At 62.3% G+C, this 26,860-nt stretch overlaps 1 protein-coding gene across 2 annotated transcripts; it reads left to right on the top strand.

The window, feature by feature from the left end:
* Positions 1-399: 399 nt before the first annotated feature.
* On the top strand, positions 400-26,860 carry PRR5 (proline rich 5). 2 transcript variants are annotated; one of them, XM_065887212.1, is made up of 9 exons: positions 400-431; positions 1,344-1,469; positions 11,303-11,383; positions 13,887-13,935; positions 15,436-15,493; positions 20,140-20,231; positions 20,633-20,773; positions 24,228-24,363; positions 25,895-26,860. In XM_065887212.1, exons 2-9 carry the CDS (start codon positions 1,366-1,368, stop codon positions 26,368-26,370), a joined length of 1,137 nt encoding a protein of 378 aa, XP_065743284.1. In that variant the 5' UTR covers positions 400-431; positions 1,344-1,365; the 3' UTR covers positions 26,371-26,860. The 2 variants fall into 2 exon arrangements, with proteins under 2 accessions (XP_065743284.1, XP_065743283.1); XM_065887211.1 differs by lacking the exon at positions 400-431 and having other exon boundaries at positions 1,087-1,469.

The following is a 26,860-nucleotide window of genomic DNA, read 5'->3' as shown; positions in this document are numbered from 1 at the left end:
GGAGCAGATCTCTGTCTCCGAGTGGGGACGATAACATCGACCTATGCTGTGTCAGACTGAATTAGCAAGCCCCACAAGGCCCGGGGGGCAGGTGCTTTGATTCTGCCCTTGGGGAGGAGCATCTCATGCACACACCCTGGCATAGAGGACACCGGGAACCCAGTGGCCTCTGGGCCTCCGTTCCCTCTTCTGTACAGCATGGTTGGGGGGCCTCAGAGCACACTTCCCATGCTGAGGTTCTAGGATTGGCCCCTCCTCTCCCCCTCTGATTCACGCAGGAAGCATTTATAGGAAGACACGAGGCCCGTGCTCTGGTGACACAGGCATTGCTTCAGGAAAGAAATGAAGGAAGTAGGGGAGGGCGGCAACACTGCCTTGCTCTGTCTGATGGAGGGGGCAGGGAGCCCCACGGGGACCCCGGAGCCGGAGGGGTGTCCTGCCGTGTGCTCAGGAGGTCTGAGTTAGGTCCAGCCTTGCCATTTGTGGATTGCATGACGTTGGGCAAGTTCTTTCACCCTCTGAGCTTCAGTTTCCTCAACTGGAAAATGGGCTGAAGACCTCGACCCAGTCTTCGTGATAACCACGGAGGAGTCTGTGTCCACGTGGCGGGGTCCTGAGGGATCTGTGTGGGCACAGCCTTTGTGGGGAGGGATGGCAAGAAGGGGAAAGATAACCACTGCACTAGGGGTCTGGGAGCGGGCACGAAGCTGAGCGGCGTGTGGGTGTGGCCGCAGGAGCCGGCGCTGGGTGGGTGCTTGGGGTTGGATTGTGCGGTCGTCCGTGTTGGTTTCCTGTGGGCACTGGTGGCCCTCGGAAGGACAGAGGGGGCCAGAGTGCGACCCCAGGAGGGCGGACTCGGGTTGCCTGGGGGAGGGGCGGGGCGAGTGGGATGCGGCGGCCGAGGCCGCGGAGGCCCCGGCCCCGCCCCCAGCTCGTGGCCCCGCCCAGCTTGGTCCCGCCTCTGCGCACGCCCTCTTTCTTGAGGCCCCGCCTTGGCTCCGCCCCTCTCCTGCTCCGCCCCCGGGGCCTGCCGTGCTCCGCCTCCGGCCCTGAACCCCGCCCCCGGGCCCGTTTAGCGCCGAGTCCGCGCTACCAGCTGCGCTCTGGGAGCTCCACGCTGCGGCCGCTCCGAGCAATGATTAACCTGGCGGGGCGGCCGGCGCGGGGCCCGGGGCGGAGGTGTGGGGCCGGGGCGGGACCCTGGAGGGCCGCTCGGCTTCCTGCTTTTGCCCAAGTCTCCTCGTAGAGGGCGCCGCAACGGCCGGGGCCCGCGGCGCGGCGTGGCGCAGGGCGGGGTGCCGGGCGCGCGTGGGCGCGGAGCCTGTCGCCGGGGTCACCATGAGGACTCTCCGCAGGTTGAAGTTCATGAGTTCGCCCAGCCTCAGTGACCTGGGCAAGAGAGAGCCGGCCGCCGCGGACGAGCGGGGCACGCAGCAGCGCCGGGCCTGCGCCAACGCCACCTGGAACAGGTAAGGCCGCGCCCTCCCGGCCGGCCCGCGGGCCGCTGGCCCCGGGTGCCAGAGCCAGGGGAGGGCGAGCCCTGGAGCAGGTCCGCGGGCGAGGGCCTGCCCCCTGCGAGGAACTGTGCTGGGGGGCAGCGCGGCACTTTACAGTTAGTAGAGAACTTGCTCCGCCGGAGTTGTGCGGACGGGAAGGGAAGTTTAGTGCAACGTGTTTCTAGAACGGAGGGACGAGACCGCGGACCCGGGGCTGGTCCCAACGCGCCCAGCGGGTGGGTGGTGGGGTGGGCCTGGATCCTGCGAGCCAGCCTCCCCCGCCCTCCCCCCGGGGTCTTCCCACGTCTTCGCTCCAGTGCTCATGGCAACCTGGGAGGTAAATAGAGCAGGAAGTATTTATCCCATTTCGCAGATAAGCCTCGAGGGCGCAGTCGGTGGGTTGCCGCTGCGCTTCCTGTTCTGCGTTTAGGTCCCTTTGGTCGGCAGTGGGCGGGTGGCTTTCCCTTGAGCGGCCCCCTGCCCTCCCAGCTGTCAGCAGGGGTGCAGCAGCTGCCCGGCATTCTTTAGACGACCTTCCCCCCGCGGGCCCTTCCCAGACAAGCAGGGGCGTGGGAAGTCCCACCACCCCCTCCCACTTGGTTTGAAGAGCAAGGCTGGGATCTCCGGAAAAGAGACGATTTATTTCGTGGGATTCCCCACCGTGTTTGCTCATGAGCTCTTTTCAGCAATAGATATTTCCACCAAAAGGAAAATGGGAGGGCAGGAGAAGAGAGTAGGGCAGGCTATCCAGGGGGCTGTGGATGCTGCCCCCGTCACCGCACGCACCCGGCAGTACCCTGCCAGATGCTCCACCGTCTGTGCTCTTGGCCATCGGAAAACCAGCTGTCAGTGTGGACACTCATTTATTCTGTCCATCAGTCGTTTCATGAGCGTCATGGTGGGCACAGGGCTGCCCGCCTGAGACCCTCCTCTGTGCACTAGGCAGGACGCCGTCGTCCAGTCGCGTGCTTGTCTTCTGCCCCCTGCCAAGTTGCGAACTGCTTGAGCGCTGGGACGAGGCTGCCTCAGTTTCCCTATCGGTCAGCGGGCGTGCACATTCCTTCTTACAGGACCGGTGTGGGGACAGAGATGGAAGGACTCTCGCTGGGTAACATCAGCCCGGTGACTGCACACTGCCTTCGGAGGCGTTTCCTCCTCTCGCAGAATTGCGGAGAGAAGCGATCTCCCTCCTCATTTCTCTGCCGTGGTTTAGAGCAAGGAGCCAAACAGACTTAGTTCAAATCCCAGCTCTGCCTCTTCCCTGCTGCGTGGCCTTGAGCAAGCTGTTTAGCCTCCCTGGTCCTTAATTTCCTTTTCTGTAAAATGGGCCATTGTGGGGATTAAATGTGAAGATCTCTACTGAAGTCCTCAGCACGTGCCTGGCGGTAGGGCCTTCGTAACGTATATTTCAAGCTCAAACTCGTGCTGGGGACAAACTCGTGTCAGGGAGGGCCTGTAGGGACAGGGTTTGGGGGGGGGCCCTCAGGTGTCTGCTGGTCCCTGAGCTTTCACCACCAGCAGCTTTCTCCTGCTGAGGGGTTCTCCAGGCAGAGGTGGGGGCACCCTGGGGTAGGCTCGGAGTCTTCTGGAGCTCAGGGAGGTGCCTGTAGGGAGAGGCCACCTGGGTCCCCCCCACTGCTTCTCACTTAAAGGAACTTTCAAACTTCAGTGCCATCCTGTGCCTTGCCGGGCAGACTGCAGGGCCTTGGCCGGGCAGACTGCAGGGCAGCGGCCTGGCCCACAGCCAGCGTCTCTAAGGCTCTGAGCCGCCCAGCCCTTGGACCCACGTCAGCCCCACTTGCCATGCTGCACTCCTGTGTGCCGGGCCCCTTCACGGCCCTTGGTGCCCTTCGTAGCCCAGGGAGGGAGTTATGACTACCACGCCCCATATAGAGGTGCAGAGGGGGACGCAGAGAGGACCAGGAAGCCTGTCCGTGTGGACGCCGCAGAGCGGAGCCACCGCTCTCCCTGGGCAGAGGGGGCCCTGAGCCAGGGAGGGGCAGTGCCTTCCCTGCCAGCGTTCCGCAGGTACCATGGGGAGGTCGGGGCCTCTTCTGGTCGCTGCCTAGCTGCCCAGCCCCGATCCTCGCAGTACTCCCTGCCAGGGCCCCCCAGGACACAGCCTTGGGGGGCGGGACAGTACAGGTCCTGCCTTGCTAGGTTGTAGACTCCTTATTTTGAGTCCAAGATGAACCCCCTTTTTCCACGTGACCACGTTAGTCTCCCAGGGCAACCGTAACAAATTGCGGCAAACTTGTGGCTTCAAACCACAGAGGTTCGTCCTCCCACAGCGCTGGAGGCCGGAAGCCCCACATCAGGGCGTCGCCAGGGCCTCGCTCCCTCTGGAGGTTCCAGGGAAGGCGCCTTCCTGCCTCTTCCAGCTCCCAGTGGCTCCTTGGCCTGTGGCTGCATCACCCCGTTCTCCGATTCGCTCTTCATCTGGCCACCTTGTCTGTGTCCAAACCTCCCTCTCCTTTCTCTTAGAAAGTCATTGGGCCACCTAATGTAGGGCCCACCCCAAATCCAGGATGACTTGGTCTCAAGGTTCTTAACTAATTACATCTGCAAAGACCCTGTTTCCACATAAGCTCTGGGGTAGCAGGTGGACATGAATTTCTAGGGGACACTGTTCAACCCACTACAGTGGACCCTGGGTCCATCCCCTAAATGCCTCATTCATCTGTTCCCTCATCTGGACACAGGGCAAAACACATAGCTTGCTCCTGTGATAGTGGAATCCGCGCACTCACCTAGCCACTCGTTCATTCGTTCATTCGTTCACTCTCCGGCACTGGTCCGAGCGGGTGGTGTTGAGCGCTGAGAGGAGGATAAACCGGGGGAGCGCGGGTGCTGAGCACACACAGAGGGGGCCCGGGCTCCCTTCTGCACGTGCGCAGGGCAGGTGTGAGTGCTGGGTGCCGGGCTGCCGGCCGGCTGGGCCACGCTCACAAACCGGAAACTAGAACAGAACCGTCAGAAGCTGTTTCCTAAGCCCCTGCTGCTGCTTTACGGGGCGGGTTTGTCCCCTGTGCCCGGCCCAGTGCCGGCACTGCAGAGGGGAGGACACAGGGCTGGCTTAGAAGGCTCACCTGTCACTCCCACCTGGAGCCCCTGATCCCCTCCCTCCCGAATGGCCCAGGCATGGCATGTCGTGTCCCTGTCTGTCCCTGTGTTGGCCCCAGTTAGCTCCTCGCCGGGTGTGCACCCCACGCGTGTGCCAGGGCTCCAGCTGCACGAAGGTCATGTACTTGAGCTGAGGGGCCCGCTGGGGGGCGGGCAGGAGTCCCCTGTACCTGCGTTTGGGCCAGAGGGTGTAGACCATTATGGAGCCCTACTCCTTGCCAGGCCTGGATCTGCCCGAATGCCTGGGGCTTGGTGAGCCTGGCGCCCACCCGCCTTCTGGCTGTGAGAGCAGAGGCCCCGCGCAGGTGGAGCGCGCGCCCTCTCGTTCCCACGGGACCACCTCCGAGGCCGGGCAGATGGTCCTTAGCATCCAGATAGAGAAACTGAGGCCAGAGAAGGAGAGGGACTTGACCAAGAGCCCCTGTTCACGTTGAGCCTGAACCCTGGCCTGACTTGAAGCCGCTGCCCAGGGACACGTGTGAGTTGGTGTCTGCTGGGGCCGGGCGGGGCGGGGGTCGGTGGTGAGAGCCCGAGGTGCAGCCCTCCCTCCTCGTCTGCTCGTCCCTGGTCCTGGACGGGGCCACTGCTGGCCAAAGCCCACAGGGCGTCCTGCACCTAGATATCCTCCGGGCCTGTGATTGCTCTATCCCCTGGACGGCGGTGCCCACCGACCCTGACCTTTGCCGGGCCCTGTCCCAACCCCAGGCGTGGAGGAGCTGCTTTCATCCCCGCAACGGCCTTCAAGGTGGGACTTGCTACCCCCATCTTGCAGATGGGGATACTGAGGTCCAGAGGTGTGGGCACTGCCCAGGTCTAAGTCCAGAGCTTCTGCCACCGCCTCATGGGGTCTCAGGGGCCGGAGGAGGTTGGCTGAAGCCCTCAGGGTGACCAGTTGGTTGGGAGTTGGGGGGTGGAGGCCAGTGGGGGGCCGGTGCTTGGCTTCCCGGCCAGCCCTCACGAACAACCTGCTCTGAGTCGGGCCTGGGTCCTGAACCCCCTGCCGCTCTGAGGCGGTCTGGGAGTGGTCAGCAGAGTCACGGCCCTCAAAGATGTCTGGGGATCTGCGAATACATTCCCTTACGCGGCAAGAGAGACTTTTCAGATGTTAAGTAAATGATCCTCAGATGGGGAGATGGTCCAGGTGGGCCCAGTGTCACCACAAGGGTGCTAATGGGAGGGAGGCCCAGGGGTCAGAGTTCAAGAAGGAGACGTGAGGATGGGAACCGAGAGGTTGAGGACACCTCACTGCTGGCTCTAAGGATGGAGGGGGGAGTCCTGACCAAGCTGGAAAAGGCCAGGAAACAGACTCTCCCCCGGAGCCTTGAAGGAGCCGCACCTTGATTCTAGCCCTGTGACACTGACACAGCTTCCGGCTTCAGAGCTGTAAAAAGCCAACTTTTGGCTGCCTTGCAGCCGCTGTGTGTGGGCTTTGGTTACAGCAGCCAGAGGACACTCGTATGCTGGGCTTCCCTCCCTCCCCGCCCTGCGCCTTGGGCCTCACTTCTCCCAGCAGTCGGGGCTCAGGGCCATCCGCTCTCCACCTCCCGGCCCCCAGCCCAGCGTCCAGAACCTGCCCTCCAGCAGGACGGGTGGGACTGTGTGGCCAGGCAGCCATGGGGGCGGCGTGGGCACCCAGCTGTCCCCCTGCAGCCTGTCGGGACGGGGGGGTCAGCGCAGTCAGGCGTCTGCCTTGCTGGGCAGGTGGGGCTCTGGAGAAAAGCTCTGAGTTCTTGCCTGGAGCCCAGGGAGGAGCAAGGGTGGGAATTGGGGGGCGTGTAAGCCAGGGCCAGGGCACTGAAAGCAGGGTGAGCATGGGAACGGCCCGCAGGCCTGAGAGTGGTGCCCTCAGGTACCCACATCTGCCAGAGGGTCACCTTGAGGCCAGGCAGGGGGTCGGATTGGGTTCCGAGTCGCCTGCCTCCCCTGTGCCTTCACCTGGGCGTGAAGAGGACGCCCGTGGATGCTTCCCCCAGGGCGACCGGAGCAGAGCGAAGCAGGGCTTCATCTCTCAGGGCTGGCCGTGGGCCCCTGGGTTAATGATGAGGATGCTGGAGGCCCCGGGCCCGAGTTGCACTTCTGTCTGGGGGGATAAGTCACATGAGGGCCTCTCCTCTGCCCACCCCACCTCCTCTCTCTCCAGTGGCTCACAGCAGGGCTTTGTTATCGACCCAAGGGTTGATCACCCTTGGATGGACAGGGCAGAGGGGGGACTAGAGCCTGGGCTGTCCGGGGTGGGAGCCCAGGCGGGCACACCGGTGGAGCCCAGTGCCTCCGCCCACCCTCGCCCACCCGCGCCCACAGGCCAGCTCCTGAGAAAGAGCCAGGCCTCGACACCAGGGCGACGGGCTCGAGGAAGTGCCAGCCCCTCTCGGGGTCCGGGTCGCCCTTCTGGGGACACCAAGTAAGAGGGTGAGGAGGGCACCTGGCGGAGGCCTGCCCCCCTCTCTGATTTCTGAGGCTTCAGAGGCAGCTCCAGAGCAGGGTAGGGCCTGAGAAAGGGCAGAGCTCCACCTCTAGGCCTCTCCGCCTCTCCGAGGGTTCCTGGAGGTGTCTTGTCTGTCCCCCCAGAGGCCAGGCTTTGGGGTCCCCCACGCACTGTCTGCCGGACCTTCTTGCGTGGGCAGGTGGGCAACACTGAGACCGGCAACGGGGCCAGGGACCCGCCCCGCTGGGGTCCCACCTGCTTGCAGCGCCACACCGGCCCCAGCCGAGCCAGGGCTGCTACAGGCGGGTCCCCCCAGAGGCCTCACCATCAGCCCTTCCTCCCCAAGCCTGACCACAGGGCCCCCGGCCAGCCCTGGTGGCAGCAGGCCTTGGCACTGTCCTGCATGCCATGGATCCCCACTAAGGGTCCTGGGCATCTCCCCTCACCCCGTGCTCAGGTGACAGATGCTGAGACTTGTCGCTGCCCTCCTGTCTCCCTACATGGGGCAGAGCGACAGGCCCGGAGAGAGGAGGTGATGGGTCAGCTGCTGCTCGGCCCTCACCCAGAAGTGCCCCGGGGCGCCTGCCGTTTCCAGGGGGCCGCTCCCAGTGCCCCCGGCTGGGCCTCGGTGTGGGAGGCCCCGGGCCGGAGTTTCACTTCTGTTTGGGGGGATAAGTCACATGAGGGCCTCTCCTCTCCCCACCCCTCCTCCTCTCTCTCCCATGGCTCACAGCAGGGCTTTGTTATTGACCCAACTTGGACTTTGGAAAGAAGGCTGCAGAGAAACGGGAAGGAGCGGAGCCTTGCCTGTCCACCAATCCCAGGTTGAGCAGCTGTTGGGGGCGGGAGGACTGTGGGCCCCGGGCTCCCTTCTGGCCCTGCCAGGCATCGAGCTGTGTGACTCTGGGCCGTCCGCTGGCTTCTCTGAGCCTCAGTGTTTCCTTCTGCAGCCTGGGCTGTCACAGTCCCCACCTCATGGTGTGGTTAGAAGGAGATGGAGAAACCCCGGGGCAGATGGTTGAGCCGTGGTGGATGCTTCCGGGGGCACATATCCTGCCCCCCACCCACAGTCACTGCTGCTGATGCCATGGCACACGTAACCCCACAAGGGCTGTGATTGAGTCCCATTGTATGGAGGGGGAAGCTGAGGCACTCACGGTCCGGTCTCCAGAGGCGGGCAGCAGGGAAGCCCAGAGCTGGGATTCAACCCCAGGCCCGCACCTGAACGAGCCTCGGGGCTGGAGGTGGGAAGGGCAGGGGCAGGGTCCACCAGGGTGGAGGCCGGGCTGGGTGGGGGTGTGGATAGGAGAACTCAAGGGTGACCCTAGGGCTGGCCGGGGCGCGGCTCAGATACACGTAGGGTGGTGCGAGACCCGTGCCCTAAGTGGTAAACCAAATAGACCTCCCCTCCCCCGAAAGGAGCTGAGATCAAATGCTCTCTGCACACAGGTGTGAGCGGGGAGGGACCTGACGTCACAGTGAGCCTCAGGGAGAGGGAACAGCAAGGATGATGGCCCTGAGGCAGGAGGAGGCCAGCACTGCTCAGACCCAGGGGCAGGGCAGTTCAAGTGACACAGATGGTGATGGACGACCCCTGAGGGCCTCGGGGAAAGACTTGTCCAAAGAGCCCGTCTTCCCATCCAAAACTGTGGGTTAAGGTGCCTCTGGGCCGGGGACCAGAGTGGGCTGCCCTCCCTCTGGAAGGCTTACTGGAGGAGGAGGGAGGAGGGACTTGGAAAGGCTGGTGAGAAGAGCAGGGCCAGGCCTGGGAGGCTGATGAGGGTCCCCCACGCTGTCCGCTCGGCCTGGTGGAGGCCTGGTCCCCAGGGAGCACTTGGCAAGGCCCCTCTGAGCCTCAGCGGGGGCCGGGCCCACGGGGCCATGCTCAGGACGCCCTATTTGCCAGCTCCCAGGCTCCTGCAGGTTTGGGAGGGTCTGACCTCTGCCCCCAGCAGCCCCCAGGCTGGGCACGAGTCCCCATCTGTTAGGATTTCAGGGTGGCAGCCATTAGACTTCCCGTCAGACTGTAAATGGAGAACAGCCTTACTCTGACTGTTCGCCGGAGCCCACCAGGCACTTTTTTTTTTTTTTTTTGCGGTACGCGGGCCTCTCACTGTGTGGCCTCTCCAGTTGCGGAGCACAGGCTCCGGGCGCGCAGGTTCAGCGGCCATGGCTCACGGGCCCAGCCGCTCCGCGGCACGTGGGATCTTCCCGGACCGGGACACGAACCCGTGTCCCCTGCATCGGCAGGCGGACTCTCAACCGCTGCGCCACCAGGGAAGCCCTCACCAGGCACTTCTGACAGAGCTGAGCACAGTCCCGGCCGTGGCCACACACCAAGGCTTGGCGCTGGCCGGGCTTTCATCCTGACAGCAACCTGGGGGCGGGCGCATTGGCGGCCTCCATTTCACAGGCAGGAAACCGAAGTTAAAGGGCATGTACGCCTGGACACGCGAATAAGTAGCATTTCAACACCAGCTTCCTGGGTAGTCAGGCATCGTCGGGTCAGGGGACAAGGCCTCTGGCCTGGCCTGGTCGGGACCAGCTGGGAACCCCTGGGGCGCGTCCCTGCACTGCTCAGAGCTGCCTTCACCCACCTGGGGTGCGGGGCCCTGACCCTGCCCTGCCCCTTCCAGGGTGCGGAACTGGAAGCCCTGCCCACACCTGGCTCCGTGGGGAGAGGGGGCAGCTGTCGGGCGAGCTCTGTGGCCTCCCAGAGCTTGTTCCCTCCGAGCCTCAGTTTCCTCATCTGCAAAGTGGGCGGCCAGTCCACATGGCTGGGAAGGGTGGAGCTGGTGAGAGCAGACAGGGGCAGCAGGAGCTTGGTGGCCCCCACCTACTCCATGATGTGAACGGCAGCACGTGTCCAGCTGTCCCTGTACACCAAGAATCACACAGCTCGTCTGCAGTGGTGAGTTTAGAGCAGCAACCCAGTGCTGAGTGGAGGGCGGTGGAGCCACCCAGACCCGGTTCTCCCCCTTGGGAGCTCATGGCTGATGGTGAGGGCTAACATGAAAGTAAACCGGCAGAGTGCCAGGACCTAAGTCTGCACGGGGAAGGGAGGCGGTCAGGAGGGCTTCTGGAGGCAGTGGCCTCTGAGCCAGGGCTCCAGTATGAATAGCTACTTGCCTAGTAGATAGCATAAGCGCCCCCCCGCCCAGGTAGGAAGGGCAGTGGGTACAAAGACCCTGAGGTGTGGCTCCCCTGGCGCTCCAGTACTCTGTGAGCATTGGGTGCCCAAGAACCCAATTCCAGACGAGCCTTGAATGCCACATTCAGGCCTTGGGCTGTACCTGCAGGGCCCAGCGCAGGGGGCACTGAGTGCAGTGAGGAGGTACCTATGCGATCAGAGGTCAGGCGAGCATGGAGGAGAGAGAAGGATGCAGCAGAGATCTAGCGGGTAGAGACTGGTGGGGCTTCAGGATCTGTAGGATCTGGAGGGCCAGGGAGAGTCAGGATGAATTTCACCAGATAACTAACTACCAGGCTGCTCCTCTGAGCCAGGTGAGAGCACACAGTCATAGACGGCACGGGGCCCTGCGCGCCGAGGTTTATAGATAGCCGTGGGAACCAATCAATCAAACGAGTCACGGATAAACATGTAGGTGCACACTGACAAGTGTTGTAAACGCTGTGACCTCTTGTGACCTGAAGGAAGGATCCATGTAGACAGGAGTGGGGGGTGAGGGTGGGGACCAAGCAGAAGAAAGGACATGTGCAAAGGCCCTGTGGTGAGGGCAGCTTCCCCAGTGGGGCCAGGTGCAGGAAACACAGGTACCCAGTTCAGTGAGGCAGGCGCTGGCTCACAGGCACCTGGAAGCACAGGGTGAGAAAGCCAGTTGGACTTGGTTATGTTTGGGGGTGCGAGAGACCATCAGAGAGTGTCCCCTAGTTTCCAGCCTGGAGGCAGAGGGTTCAAGAACATGGGAAGGGAGGCAGAGTGTGTGGAAGGTAACCCAGTGACAGCCTGGAGAGGTGAGGTGACCGGTGGCAGGCCTGGGGCTCCAGGGAGGCCGCGGCTGGGAGCCCAGGATCTGGCGCTCAAGATGGGAATTGAGGCTCTGGGGCGGATGGGGTCTGATGGGGCGGCCAGTGCCTGTGCTCCAGGCCTGCCTTCGAAGAGAAAGGACTGGCGCCCTGCTTCTGACCGGGCCCCTTCTGTTCCTCAAGGAGAGCAGGAGGGGCAGTGGGAGAGGGAAGGAGGGGAGGGGTCTTAGGGCCTCTGGACAGCAGCACTCTTCTTGCGTCCCCCACGCAGCATCCACAACGGGGTGATCGCCGTCTTCCAGCGCAAGGGGCTGCCCGACCAGGAGCTTTTCAGCCTCAACGAGGGCGTCCGGTGAGTGGTCGTTTGTCCCATCCAGGCCTGGGTCTGTAAGTGGTGGGAGGGCTGTGCCAGGTGGGAGGCCTGCCCCCCCCACCCTGTGGGTCCACCAGCCTCAGGTTCTGCCTTTACAGCCCAGGTGGGCGGTGACCACCGCATGGACCTTGACCCCAGGCCCTGTCCTGTGGCCTTCACCCCCCACCTTCCTGAAGACTCCTTTTCAGGGGAAACAGGGAGAGACTGGGACAGTGGCTCAAGATAACGCCCACATGCCCCACTGGTGTTAGGCATCACAAAGGGTATTTGTTCTGTTAAAAGAGGAAGGACTGGAACTTCCCTGGTGGCGCAGTGGTTAAGAATCCGCCTGCCAACGCAGGGAACATGGGTTCGAGCCCTGGCCCGGGGAAGATCCCACGTGCCACGGAGCAACTAAGGCTGTGCGCCACAACTACTGAGCCTGTGCTCTAGAGCCCGCGAGCCACAACTACTGAGCCCGCATGCCACAACTACTGAAGCCCGCATGCCACAACTACTGAAGCCCGTGCGCCTAGAGCCCGTGCTCCTCAACAAGAGAAGCCACCGCAATGAGAAGCCCGTGCACCGCATCGAAGAGTAGCCCCCGCTTGCCACAACTAGAGGAAGCCCGCGCGCAGCAACGAAGACCCAACGCAGCCAAAATTAAATAAATAAAGTTAAAAAAAAAAAAAAGGAAGGACCCACCTGCCTAATGATGGAAGTGTTGTTCCCAGAAAAGCAATCACAGCCCCGCCGAGTACCCCTCATTTCCTGTGAATAGCTGAGAATTGAGCGCTTGTGAAGGGGCCCAGGATGGACCAGCTTTGAGGGAATCTGCGAAGCCGAGGTGTTAGTCCTGCGTTTTAGTGGAGGAGGCTGAAGCTCAGAGAGGTCGAGAGACTTGCCCGGGGTCACAGCTGCCGCAAGGAGGCATTTCCTACCTCTGTGCTCTTTCCCTCACGCCCTGGCCTGTGCCACCCTGTCCCTACAGCAGAAGAATATCTGGGACAAACAGGCAGCAAACCTCCTCATCCGCTTGGGGCAGGAGTAAAAGGGTAATTGGGGCAGGGTCCCCCCACTCCAACCCTAAATGGCTCTTACAGGCAGATAAACAGGCCCGGGGAGGGAAGGGGGCTGCCTGCGGTCACAGCAGGGGCTTGTTGCCTCTCCCAGGCCTGATGTGTGTGACCGTTGCAGGGGGTCCTGCTTTTTTTGGGCTCATGTGGCCACTCAGGGGTGGGGCCCCAGGAGCCCCATTTTCCTGATACACCTCTGCATCCCTCGGCTTTGCCCAGCCATGAGAAGGGCCGGGGATGGTGCAGGGGTACAAAGCTCTGATGTCTGGCCGTCATTCTTGTGTTCTGCCATTTTATACACGTGTGTGTGTGTGTGTGTGTGTGTGTGTGTGTGTGTGAGAGTGTGTGTGTGTGGTTTCGTGTATTCACGAAGTTGTGCAACTGTCTTTAATTCCAGGGCTTTTTCATCACCCCAAAAGGATACCCCATATTTATAGACAGGTAGTCCCCATTCTCCTCTCCCCCCAGCCCCGGGCCACCACCAAATAGCTATAGACATAGATTTTGTTTTTTTAAGATACGGTTTATCCTTTGACAACGTACAGTTCAGTGGTTTTTAGTACATTCACAAGCTGGTATAACTATCACTCTTTAATCCCACAACATTCTCCTCGCCCGCCCCAAAAAAAGCCTGTACTCCTTAACGGTCACTCCCGGTTGGTTACCCGTCCTCCCCCAGCAGCCTCTGGCCGACGCCAGTCAACTTTGTCTCCGTGGCTTTGCATATCCTGGACATTTCATATAAATGGAGTCGTACTATGTACGTGTGGCCTTTTGCATCTAGCTTCTTTCACAGCGTGATGGTCCTCCATACTCGGGGGTCATCCAGGCTGGGGCAGGTGTCAGCGCTTGGTTTCTTTTTATGGCCAGAGAAATACCCCATTGTGTGAAGAACACCACTGTGTTTATCCAGTCTCATCTGTTGATGGACATTTGGGTTGTTTCCCCCTTTTGGCTGTGGTGAACAGTGCCACTGGGAGCATCTGTGTAGGAGACCTTGTGTGGATCTGCGTATTCACTGCTCTCGGGTCTGCACCTAGGGGCGGAATGACTTGGTCATATATCGGCTCTACCTTTAATCTTACGAGGAACCGCCCAGCTGTTGTGCACAGAGACTGCACCATTTTACGTTCCCACTAGCTGTGAGCGAGGGTTCAGTTTCCCCACATTCTCACCGACACTTGTTACTGCCCGGCTTTTTTCTTTTCTGCCATCTTGGGGTTTGGGTTTGTGTCCCCCTGGTTACTCACGATGGGGCATCTTCCCACGCGCTTATTAGCCATTTGTGTATCTTTGGAGAAATATCTAGTCACGTCCTCACGTCACTGGGCTAAGGGAGTGGGTCTCCTGCTGCAGGCGGCCCCCAGCCCAGTCCCCAGCCCTCGCTGGCACCGTGGGGTCTCTGACTCCTGCCCTCCCGCCCACAGGCAGCTGCTGAAGACGGAGCTGGGGTCCTTCTTCACGGAGTACCTACAGGTGGGTGCTCTGTGCTCTCCTGAGGGGTTGCTTCCTGAGCTGGCCAGAAAGGGCGGGGGTAGGGGCCACTGGCTCCCGGTGGGTACGTGGAGCTCTGGGTTCAAGGTCTCCGCCTGGCCATGACTCAGTTTCCCCCGTCTAGCCAGTGTGGGTTGTTGGGTAGGTTACACGATGAGATGCAGGTGAGGACTCACCACTCTGCCTGGCACGTGGCGCGGCTCGAGGTCAGTTTTGTGATTGGTTGTCCACCTCCTCCTGGAGCATCGGTGTGGGTCCCCAGAGCCCACGGGTGGGTCATCTACAAACCCCAGGGCCCTGAGCCGCGTGGTGGTGATATTAGCGTGGCACCAGCGTCGCCGAGGCTGAGCTGTCCCAGGCGCTGCGGCCACAGGCTTGCAAAGTGGATGAACGCATGGAACCCTGGGGCTCGGGGAGGGGAGAGGACCCCCGAGGTCGCACCGGCAGGAAGGCGGAGGTGCTGCAGGCAGGGGCATCCTCACGCAGCCTCGGAGCATGGCGCCCACCCTCCCGGGAGAGGGGGAAGTGAGGACCAGCCTGCGGCTCCTCCCGTCCTGTGGGTTTAGGGTTGGTTTTAATTGAACAGCCTTGTTGAGGTGTAATTCACCCAACCATACCGCACACCCACGGGAAGTATGCAGTCAGCGCTGTGTAGTGTACTCGCGGAGCTGGGCAACCGTCACTGCTCATTCCAGGGCTTTTTCACCACCCCAAAAGCGAAGCGCGCGTTTATAGATAGGTGACCCCCCCTTGCCCTCTCCCCCAGCCCTAGGTCACCACTAGTCCATTTTCTGTCTCTCTGGATTCACCTGTGTGGACATTTCACGTCAGTGGGATCTCACAGCGCGTTGCTTTTTGTGTCTGGCTTCTCTCGCTGAGCACAGAGTTTTCGAGGTTCATCCATGTTGTGCCTGTATCAGAACCTCATCCCTTTTTACGGCCAAATAGTATTCCACAGTGCGGCGAGAGCACGTCTTGCTTATCCGTCCATCCGTCTGTGGTCCCCGCCTTGTTTCTACTCTCTGGCTGCTCTGACGGCTGCTGAGACCACGTGGTGTCACTCAGCCACGCCCAGGGTGAGAGTGCAGGGGGGCTGCCGTTTGAGCCTCGTGGCAGTGGGTGATGGCAGCGCTCAAGCCAGGCCTTTGGTCCCGGGGCCCCTCTTGCCCGAAAGTCCCTCCTTCCTTGTGGGATGCGGGGGCAGCTGCCTGCCCGCCTGCTGAGCCTGAAGCAGGAGGCCCAGGCCTGGCCTGTCTCTCGGGGGCGGTGAGGGTGGGGTCCCCGCACCACCTCCTATCTGGGACAGCCTGATTGGGTCAGTTGCCCGCGTGCGCCCAGGGAGCTGAGGTTCCAGCTCTGCAACAACTGGACTGGGATGTCGGTGAGTCCTTCCCCCTCTGGGCCTCGGCTGCCTGTTGGTGGAGCCTTGGGGGCCCTGGGTACCCCTGGGGCGGTGACAGCATCTCCACGTGTGCCTTGCAGAACCAGCTGCTGACAAAAGGCATGGTGATCCTGCGAGACAAGATCCGCTTCTACGAAGGTGAGTCTGGTGGCCCACTGCCGGGACCGGGTGCCAGGCCACGCTGCTCGCGGGTGTGGCCGCTGGGAACCGTGGCCTTACGTGGGCTCCACCTGGGGCTCTGGGTGGGTGGTGTGGCCCTTCTGGTCGAGAGAGTCCAGAGGGGCAGAAGCAATGCCTCGAGGGCAGCAGGGCTGAGATCTGACCCCGGGAGGGGACCCTGCTGGGAAGAGCATCTGCCCCCCATCTTGCTGGGGCCCAGGAGGGCTGAGGGATGTCTGGGAGAAGGCCCCTGCTTCACCTCACTGCCCACGAGGGCTTCTGGCCCCCGTGAACCCCGTCCCAGCAGCCTGGGAGGACCCCCGTCAGGATCTTTGAGGACTGGAGGGGAACTGGCCTAGACCCGGGGGAAGAGGTAGAGCTGGAAGCTGCCGCCTGGAGGACCAGCGGATGTGGGCTCCCTGCCAGGGTTTTTTAATGCTCATACCTACCCTGTGAGACCTTTGGGCCACTGTACCCATGTCACAGATGGGGAACAACGCAGCGATGGCCTCAACTTGTCCATAGCCACAGTGCACGTAAGGGGTGGAGGTGGGATTCGAACCCAGGGCATCCCGACTCCAGAGCACACCCCCTTTGCCCTTACAGGGGCAGGCCCACAAGTCACAGCTGGCCTCGCTGCCCAGCTTGGGCCCCAGCAAGGAGAGAGAGGGTCCTGGCCGGCCGCTGTCTCCTTCTGCCAGGCCCAGAGCCCCGGCAGGATGTGCCTGGTCCTGGAACCCTTGGGCTCCCTGTGCCCATGGGCTGGGGGTGACAGGTACTGTGTGTACACTTCCCGGCAGGAGTGAGTTGGTGTAGAGAGAAATCAAGTTATGGGGGGAACGCAGCTCACACCGGCACATCTGGCTACGGGCCCGCTGTGTGTCAGGCCCTGTGCAGGTCACGACCCTCCCTCTGTGTACCAGGCACCAGCTGCCGCACGTCCTCACCCTGTGCTGGGCTTGTCCCGAGAGTTCCCAATGCCTGACTCGTAGATCACCCCACAGCCCTGTGAAGAAGCTTCCATTGTTGTAGCCACTGAACACCTGGGAACACTGAGGCACAGGGGCTGAGTAACTCGCCTGAGCCCCACAACCCTACCTGGCAGCCTGGCTCCCGAGCCTGCATGCCTCTCTGTGCTGCTCCAGGTTCCTCCTCGAGTTCTCGGTGACCCCGGAAAGCACGGGTCTCAGCCCATTTCACAGAGGCAGAGACCGAGGCCTGGGGTGCTGAGCATAATTCGTGTCCTGTGTTCCTCCTGCACCGCCTCTGCGTGTGTCGGGGGGGAAGCAGCCAAGGCAGGAGCCTGAGAAGGGCTGTGAGGACCACAGACGTGGGGGCAGGAGGCACAGGCCGTTGGGGTTCCGGGCGGGCTTCCTGGAGGGGGCAGCACCAGGCCAGCAGGCTCAGCACATTCCGGCAGTGCCTGCCCTCCCACCAGCTCCGGCCCAGGGGAGCTGGGATCTTAGCAGAAGAGGCGCTTTGTGTGGCTTGGTGGAGTCCTGCCCGCAGTGGCCGTGTCCGCCAGGCCGCCCAGGAGGGAGCACCGACCCCATCCAACCGCCCTTGGCCTCAGGGACAGGCACAGAGCCCCAGGCTGGGGGCCAGGGGGCCCGGCCTCCAGTTCCCATCCAGCCACAGACTGTCATTTCCCTCCGTCCCCACCTTAGCACAGGGGGTTAGACAGGCTCCACCCATGTGCTCACTACAGGTCAGGCCCCAGGTAGCCTTTGGGGACCTGGAGATGGACCTAGGCCCTGCCTGGCAGGGGCTCACAGCCCAGCTGGGGACACAGACATGGACCAGACAGTGAGAGTCCACTGTGATGAATGTCAAAGTGAAGGGAAGCCCTGGGGAAGGAAGGGCTAGTTCCACCTTGGCAGTCAGGGAGGGCTGCGTGGAAGCGGCAGCCTTTGAGTCAGGCCTCGAAACATCAAGAGGACATCTGCCTGCCTTCAGCCAATGCAGTGGGGACAGTGGCTGACATCACACCCCGAGGGGCTGCCTTGGGAGCCTCCCCGTTCTGCCTACTACCGGGTCCCAGGGAGAGCTCTTCCTTAGGACTACTCCCTGCGGCCAGCCATGTCCTCAGCCCATGCCTCTGCTGGAGGTGGTGGGTAGCCCCACGAGGGGCAGCCCAGGACATGGCCGCCTGCCCCCCTCCAGCCTCCAGCAAGGCCTTGAACCCGAGCACAGTGATTCCTGGAAGTGGGAGGCCTGGAGGGGCCTTGAGGTGGAGGCCTCCCTCCCTGGGGCCACATTCAAGGTGGGCTCAGCTGCAGTGGGGGGTAGCTTCTCAGCAGCCGGACGCTCTGGGACTCCGAGGGGGAGCCCGGGGTTTCTGCAGGCTCCGGGCCCTGGGCTCTGCCTGCCCTGCGGGAATCCCAGCCTGTTAAGGTCAGGCCACCAAACTGCGCTGCGACGGCCCTCACACGCTCGCCTCCGAGCCTGGCCACCCTCCTCCAAGCCCCTGCTGTGGCCTTTCCAACTGCCCTGTGGTCACCACTGAGATCTGAGCTGAGATCAGCCTGGTGCATTCCCGTCTCCAGGGCCTGCACAGTCGGACTGAAGAGAGGAAGACAGGCTGACCCACGCCCCATCCTGGGAGATCCAGCTCAAGGGCACGGCCGCTGGGTGGCGTGGGTCCTCCTGAGCGTCGGCGCGGCCTCAGACCACGCGGGCCCGCTAGTCAGTGCCAGGCTAACAGCTGAGCACTTGCTACAGGGCAGCTTTTGGCCTTTGAGTGTGGACACGTTGATCACGCCCATTTTACAGAGGACCACACTGAGGCTCGGGCTGAGGGACCCCCTGGGGCCCCAGGGCGGGGCTTCGACGCCGTGTGCTTGACTCACCCCTGCCGACCCTGGTGTCCCCAGACCGCAGTTCCCGGGCAGCAGAGAGCCCAGCCAGGGCACGGAGCCGAGCTTCCTGGCCCCTTGGTCGGCGTGTGGCTCTGGCGGGGCCTGGACTGTACGACATCCCCTTTCCGCCCCGCGGGCTGGAGAGCAGCCTGCGCTCCGCAGTCGCCGCCTGGCCCGCGTCCAGAGCCGCCCGACGGCCGCCCGGGGAACTGAGCCGCCTTTCTTCTCGCCGGTGACGGCGGGGACCTCAAGGGACCTTTGTATGCAGGCAGAGCTCCTCGGGTGGCAGGCACCCACTGTCCTGGGTTCCATAGAGCCCGCTGTGGGGTGTGGGCCCCAGGTCGGACCAGGAGCTGGCCTCCAGCCAGGGTGCTCCAGTGCCGGCAGACGGGCTGCGTGGAAAGGTGGACCCGCCCTCTCCACGGTCACCCCCACCAGGCTCCCCTCCCAGAGCCCGGCACCCACACAGACCCGGGGGCTTTATGGGGGCGAGGGGGGTGGGGGCTCAGAGCCCAGGAAAAGGGAGCACAAGAGGCAAAAGCCCTTGACCAACCTCCTGGTTCCCATGGAAACCTTGAGGAGTCAGGCATGGGTGGTGCGCTCTGGGAGGCTGGCCAGCCCGTGGCCCGGCCCCTCCACTCCTGGGGATGCCCACCACCACGGCCGTGTTTCTCCAGCCAACCGCTAGTCTGGCTTCCAGGTGGGGTCCCGCCAAGCAGCAGAGGCCTCGGCGACACGTCCGGGAGGCCTGCTTATCCTGACCCAGCAGCCTTTCATCCCAGGTCTCCGCTCCTTCCAGGCAGAGGGGCTGAGGGTTCAGCGCTTGGCGTTTCCTAGGGGAGCGCAGAGCCGGCTGGGGGGCACCTCAGCTGTCCCCACCCCCAGGGTCTGTCCACCTTGTGACTGGCGCTGCTGCTTCCCCAGAGCCGGCAGAAAGGCCCACAGAGCTTGTCCAAACGCCTGCTTTCCACACGTGTACTTCCATGGTTCATGTACCGAGGGTTTCAGTCCACCAGGCAAAACGGTCCTCCTGAGTTAGCTCGGATACCACCTCCTCCAGGAAGCTCTCCCTGCGTGACCCCCTCGTACCTGGGCCAATTGCTGCTGTTGGATGCGGTTTCCCTGGCTCCCCAGATCCCACCCGCGGCAGCCTGGGTGGTGGGGACCCAGGCCCTTGAGGCAGAGACCCGCACCTCTCTGAGGCCCAGGCACTTCAACTGCCCGGTGGGGGTCACTCCTCCCTCGCCAGGGTGGCTGTCCACTGTCCTGCTGCCCTGTCGCGTGGTGGGACTGGGGTAGTTTTGGGCTCAGCTGGGTCCCCAGTGCCAGGCCTGGCACAGCATAGCTGCTGCGTGAATGTCTGTCGGGTGGACAGAGGGACAGACCGATGGGTGGGCGGAAGGAGCGGGAGGGCGGATGAGACAAGGGTGTGAGTGGAGCGCCTGTCAGGCTGTGCCAGTAGGGCTTGTGTGCAGAGGAAACGGACCCACCAGCACCTCTCTGCCCCAGGCCCTGCTTCATCTCCTTTCCTCCTGTCGGCTCTGAGGGGTTCGCCCTGCTACAGCCCCGTTTTATTAGTGGGGCAGCTGAGGCTCGGGGGTGAAGCTGGGCGTCCAGGCCCATCACCCTGGCAGGTGGGGGGGCCCTCCAGGGCCCGGCCCTCAGCTCCCGCGTCCTCCTGCCGGGGGAGGTGACTCGTGACCTGGGAAGGCGGGAAGCATCTGCTGGCACCCCTTGGGGTAATGGTGACGGTCCCTGTGCCCACAGGACAGAAGCTGCTGGACTCGCTGGCAGAGACCTGGGATTTCTTCTTCAGCGACGTGCTGCCCACGCTGCAGGCCGTCTTCTACCCGGTGCAGGTGAGCGGCTCCTGGGCCACAGGGACTGCCGATCCCGGCCTGGGGGTGGGCACACCTCTGCCCTTGTTGCCACCTGTGGGCCATCTGCGCCCGCGCTCGCCCCCGGACCTCCCAGAACCTGCTCCCCACCCCCAAGACGGGCATCAGGCCAGCTCCACGCTCAGAGCCTTGGGAAGCCCTTAGCAGCACACAGTAGGCCGTGCCCGACGTGCAGTAGGGGCTCTGTGACAGTCACCCTTCCCTTGCCTGAGGGAGCCGCGTGGGGCCAGGGTCATCTGGGGAGGAGGACGGGGTAGAAGGGGCCCTGAGGGTCAGTGGTCCGTCCCTGCATCTGGTCCCAGAACTGGTGGGGGTGGAGGAGCAAGGGTCTCGCGTGATAGCGGCGGCCCCCACGTCTGCAGGGCAAGGAGCCGTCGGTGCGCCAGCTGGCCCTGCTGCACTTCCGGAACATCATCACCCTCAGTGTGAAGCTGGAGGACGCGCTGGCCCGGGCCCGCGCCCGCGTGCCCCCCGCCGTCGTGCAGATGCTGTTGGTGCTGCAGGTGTGCGGGGCCCGTGGGGGCTGCGCTCAGCCCGGTGACAGGCACAGGCGGCATGTCCCAGGCTCCCCGGAGACAGAGCCTGAGATGTGGGTGTGGGGCCACGTGACTTCTCAACGGTGGGGGAGGGCGGGGGTGGGGAGGGACTCCCAGGAGAAACCTGGGAGGGAGAAGGAAGCAGCGGGGCCTGAGAAGGAGCTGGACAAGGGTGTGGGTTCGTTCACAAGAAGGCCGGCCCGGGAGCCCACAGGGAGCCCAGGAGTGTGGACGGAGTGTCCCTCGAGGGCTGCGGGGCCAGGCCTTTACTCCCCCATCGGTCAGTCACTGGGGTTGGGGGCCACCGCCTCCCGCTCCCCACAGCAGTTCCAGACATTTCTGAAGGACCTTTCTGCAAACTGCTGCGCCCCGAGCCCTGTGGCGGGCACGGCACCCTACAGTTTGCCAGCCTGTCTCACTGTCACAGCCCCAGGATGAGCACCATCAACCACCCCATTTTACAGGTGGGGAAGTAGAGTCCTCGCTTGCCCGGAACTGTGACGGCTGGGAGCCTGGCCTTCCCTGAGGCTGACAGGCTCCCAACCCTGTTCATTGTCCTGAGCCCACCCATGCACGTGGAAGTCCTTCTAAATTTATGTCTGTGAGGTTGGTCCTGGGGCCCAGGGCAGCTGGTTGAAGATTCCAGAGCAAAGATGTGGACGTTAGAAGTGTCGAGGGGCTACACTCGCTGGGAGCCGGTGGTCGTCCTGGCGGCCACGCAGGGCAGCGACTGGCGGGACATTGCCTCCCTCGGCCTATTTCCTCGAAGGATAACGAGGAGAAATCGACACAAAGTCCTCCATGGTGCACTTCCTCTTGGGGGCGGGAAGTGATGAGGCTGGGATTTCAAGCCAAGGAATAAGGTCTCATCTCATCCCATGAACAGCACCTGGGTGGCGGCCAGGCCGGGGTGGTGCTGCCCCCTGGTGGTCTCTGTGCCTCATGCAGCTTCTGGGCTTGGCCCCATTTTCCCCCAGAGTGTCCTTCTACCCCTCCTGGGTGCGACCCCTACCCCCAACCACAACCCTTTGCTCTCGCCTTGGCCTCCACTTTGAATGGCCTTGTCCCAGCCCTGCGGTGAACTTGTCCCCACTGTTTTCAAGTCCCAGATGGACCTGAGGTCACAGCTACTGGTCAGCACATCTTCTGAGGGCCTACTATGTGCCCCGTGCTTCACGTGCAGAACCAAAGCTCCTTCTCACCGGGGTCCCAGAAGCTGAGTATCAGCCCTGCATCTGAGCGTGGTACACAAATAATGCAACCCCCGGGGCCCGCATTTCCTCACTGGGCAATGGGGAGCAGAGACCAGACACCAGAAACAAATTCTGGGAATGAAGGGACACAAAGTTTGCGAAACGCCCAGCACAGCTCAGCAGTAATGTCATCCTCATCCATGGCGCTGTTGCTGGGGGCGGGGGCGGCTCCTCCAGGTTCATCTGGATGACTTCCGGGGGCACCCCCTCCTTGTCCAAGCACAGCTGGATCTGTGGAGTCTGTAGTGATGTCCCCGCTTTCGTTTCTCACGTTAGTCGTTTGGGTCTCCTCTCTCTTGTCCGTAGCTGGTCTGGCTAGAGGCTTATGGATTTTATTGATCTTTTCAAAGCTTTTGGTCTTGTTGATTTTCTCCATCCATTTTTCTGTTTTCAATTCCGTTGATTTCTGCTGATTCTTATTTTTTTGCTTCTGCTTACTTTGGGCTTAATTTGCTCTTCTTTGTCTAGTTTCCTAAGGTGGAAGTTTACAAGACTGCTTGTAGACTTTTTATATTCTAACGTATCCATTCAGTGCTATAAATTTCCCTGTAAGCACTGCTTCGATGCATCCTGATAATTTGGACGTTGGCGTTTTCATTTTCATTTAATTCAAATTATTTAAAAATTCTTCTTTGACCCCTGTGTCATTTAGAAGGGAGTTGTTTAATCTCCATGTGTTTGGGGGTTTTCAGTTATCACTGTGTTACGGATTCCTGGTTTAATTTCTTTGTGGTCTGAGGGCAGACATTGTACGATTTCTGTTCTTTTAAATGTGTCGAGCTGTGTTTTATGGCCCAGAATGTGGTCTGTCTTGGAGGATGTCCCATGTGAGCTTGAGAAGAATATGGATTCTGCCATTGGACAAGTTGTCTATAGATGTCAGTTATATCCAGTTGATTGATGGTGGTGTTGGGTTCATCTGTGTCCTTCCTGATTTTCTGCCTGCTGGATCTGTTTCTGAGAGGGGTGTTGAAGCCTCCAGCTAGGAGGATGGATTTCTCTGTCCTCGCAGCCCCGTCAGTTTTTGCCTCCGTAGTTTCCTGCTCTGTGTTAGGTCCGTACACATTAGGGATTGTTATGTCACCTCGGAGAAGTGATCTCTTTAGCGTTAGGTGATGACCTTCCTTATCCCTGATAAATGGCTTTGGTCTGAAGTCTGTCCTATCTGAAATTGACACGGCTGCTTGTGCTGTGATCCGTGTCATCACATACAGTCCCGCACTCCCTTACTTCTCGTCTGTGTGTGTCTTTAGTAGTTTAAGTGGGTTTCTTCTAGGCAGTGCAGAGTTGGGTTCTCGCTGTCTTCAATTGTCGTTCAGCGTTAACCTGGGTGTATCTTGCTTCTTAACTGCTGGCAGCCCCTTGGGGATGATTCATGCGTTCAGAGACATCATTCGTTCAGCAAGCACTCACTAAAAACCTGCTGTGTGCCCAGCCCTCTGCCGGTGTCGCTGGGGACCCAGAGCTTGCCTCCTGGTCAGCTCACAGCTGAGTGGGCAAGGCCACGGCTGTCCCGTGGGCAGCCTCATTTTCCAGGCTTTGGCTCCAGTGAAATGGGAGGGGTGGAAAACCCTTCAAAGCTATGAATGAGGGGAGGTGTTGGGAGGGGCTGGACGGTGCCTGGCCGGGGAAGCAGTGTGGGAGGGGGAGGGGCGGCTCTATCAGATGGACGGGCCTTGACCGCTCAGCTTGGATATAGACCTGGACCTGGGCCTGGCCCAGGGGGGCAGCCTGTCCTGCCTACAGTGCTCCTTGGGGCGAGGGAGTGAGGGTGCGGGTCCAGGTGAATGAGCTTGGCCCCCCAGGACTGCCCAGAGCCTCTGGGAAGCCAGCTCACGGAAGGGGACACACAACTGTCCCGAGGGGGAGGTGCAGGTGCCCAGCCTAATTTGGCCACAGACCCCTTTCCCGCAGGCATCATGGTCTCCCAGCCACGCCAGCTCCTGTGTGCAGCGGGCAGCCACGAGGGTGTTAAAGCAGGAGGGTGGCTCAGAGGCCCCAACCCGAGAGACGGCTGGGAAGGGAGGGTGCTGGGCCACCGCCACGGGGGCCAGGACTCCGGGGGAAGGGAGGGCGCCGTTTGTGGTGGCCTTTGAGCTAAGCATGGCTGGGCTAGGGAGGCAGGGAACAGGCCGACCGGCGGACCCCCGCACCCCTCCCTCTTGCAGGGGGTGCACGAGTCCCGGGGAGTGACCAAGGACTACCTGCGCCTGGAGACGCTGATCCAGAAGGTGGTGTCGCCCTACCTGGGCACCTACGGCCTCTACTCCAGCGAGGGTGCCTTCACACACTCCTGCATCCTGGGTAGGCGTCGCCTGGGCGTGGGTGGGAGCAGGGTGTCCCCTGGCCCCATCCACCTCTGCACGGTCGGGGGCCCAGGCCTCCCAGGGGAGTCATGCAGAACCAGATGTGCAGCCACGGCAAACCTGTCCTGAGCATCCACCGGCCGTGCTGTGTGCGGGGCACTGGGCACAGGGTGGGTCACGTGGGGTCCCTCCTTCAAGGGCTGACGTCACAAGTGGTGCTGCAGTGACTCCCCTGAGAGCCCGGCAGAGACCCCCGCACCCGCCACAGAGGTCACATCCGAGCTCAGTCCCGAAAGTCAGGAGTTGACGAGGGAGAGGACCCAGCACGTGCAAAGGCCCGGAGCCCAAGAAGTCCTGGCTTATTTGGGGACTCACGGGGGGTGTGGAGGGGTTGTCAAGTGGGCATGGCTGGGCGTCCTGGGGCTGCCTGGCCCCGTCGGTTCGATCAGCAGTGTAAACTGAGCGTCTGCTGTGCGCCAGCCCCTGTTCTTGGTCCTGAGGGTTTAGCAGAGACCAAGCCCCACCCTCGTTTGCTCTTGTCCACCAGGGGAGGCAGGCCAATGAGTAAACCATCCCCAGATGAGTGCCCAAGGGGACCAGTGCCCAGGTGACATGAGGGCCACGGCGGGGAGCTCAGGGAAGGCCAGACTGGGAGCTGAAGGGCAGGGAGGATCCAGGCCTGGGAAGAAATGCATGAAGGGAACCAAGGGGACAGCGGTACGAGAGCTCATCAAGAGTGTCCCCTCGTCCAGAGGGCCCACCCGCCTGCAGTTATAAAACCTGCCCAGCTAGCATGTCCCGGCTCCGGCGGGGCTCCAGCAGCTGGAGGGACTTTGAGGTCTGTGTGGCCCTGGACACCGAGACCCCTGCCAGGCAACGAGGGAGCCTGTGTCCTGTGGTCCAGGACAGCCTCTGGTTCATCCCGCTCAGCCCTGCCACCTGGTGGTCAACTCTGGAACTGCAGGGTCCTGAGTGGGAGCCTGAGACCTGCCCCTATATCCGTCCTCTCCCACCCCCGGGGTCACCCCCCACACTCAGAATAAACCCCAGCCCTGACCTCATGTGCTGCCCCATCCGGGCACTTGCCACCGCCCGACCTGTGGCCCACCCACACACACACAGTAGGACTCCAGCTCTGAGGACAGGGGCTGTGTCTGCCTTAGCAAGTGCTTGGGTTTGTTGACTTTCCGCAGGTGAGGAAACGGAGGCACGCGCACAGGTCACTGGCAAGGTGCATGTTTGAACCCAGGCGGTTGACTTGAGGCCCCCCGCCCCCATTCCGGGCTGAGAGGCCAGACCGAGGAGAGAAGGAGGTCACGTAGGGATGGACCTAGTATCAGCTGGGGTGGAAACCCCAACTTCCCTCCAGGCTGCCCCAGCAGGATCTACACCGGTCGGGCTTTTCCCTGTAGCGGTCCCTTCCTGCAGAGCTGGGCGCAAAGTAGGTGCTTGCAGTGGGTGTTCCCTAGCATCTGGCCAGCCCCACCCTGGCCCCCTGCCTGATGCCCTGTCTGTCTGTCTGTATGCAGAGAAGCACTTCCTGCGCCGCTCCCGATCGGGGGACATCCTGGCCAAGAACCCGGTGGTGCGGTCCAAGAGCTACAACACGCCACTGCTGAACCCCGTGGCGGAGCACGAGGCCGAGGGTGCGGTGGCCGGCGCCACGGGCATCCGCAGGCACTCGGTCTCCGAGATGACGTCCTGCCCCGAGCCCCAGGGCTTTGCTGACACACCCGGCCAGGACCCTGCCGGGACCTTCAGACCCTCCCCAGCGCCCCCGTCGGGGCCCTGCCCCAGCAGACTGTACCCCCCGGCGCAGCCCCGTGAGCCTGGCCCAGGCCCGGCCCGCAGCTCACCAGCCTCCTCCAGCCCCGAGAACCTGGTGGACCGGATCCTGGAGTCAGTCGACTCGGGTTCGGAAGGGATCTTCATTGACTTTGGGCGGGGCGGTGGCTGTGGCACGTCTGAGTCTGAGGGGGCAGGGGGCCGGCAGAGCGTCGTGTGACCCAGGCCTTGTGTTTTTACTGACCCCGCGTGTACGCCTGTGCGGTGCGTGAGTGCGAGAGTTTTCTACTCTGTCCCGTCCAGTCCCCCCTCGGCCTCAGCCACTTTGGCATTCCTGAGTCTTTGTCGAAAAGACCGTCGCCGCCCGAGACCCCGAGACCCCGGCACCTTTGTTCTGGGGCGTCAGGGGCTCAGCAGGTGCAGGGCAGCCTCCTGTGCGTGGAGCAGACCTGGCCGTTCCCTGCGCCCCAGGCTGCTCAGCCCTCCAGTGTCCACACCATGCAGACTGTGAACCCCTCAGCTCGGCCAGGACCCCAGAGAGACCCCCAGGGTCAGTGGCAGAACTGCCTCCCCGCCCCCCACTCGCCTCGGGCCACAGCGTGACCTCCTGTGTGCACCTCTGTCCCAGACCCTCCACGCAGCCCGTCCTCGCTCGGCCTGGCGTGGCCGTGGGCGGGAAGCGGGTGGAATAAAACTTGTCTGCCCGGCTC

The sequence above is a fragment of the Phocoena phocoena genome, chromosome 11, assembly GCF_963924675.1.
Source record: "Phocoena phocoena chromosome 11, mPhoPho1.1, whole genome shotgun sequence".
NCBI lineage: Eukaryota > Metazoa > Chordata > Mammalia > Artiodactyla > Phocoenidae > Phocoena > Phocoena phocoena.
Note: the sequence above shows the minus strand (reverse complement) of the source record. Positions and strands in the feature narration are given on the sequence as shown.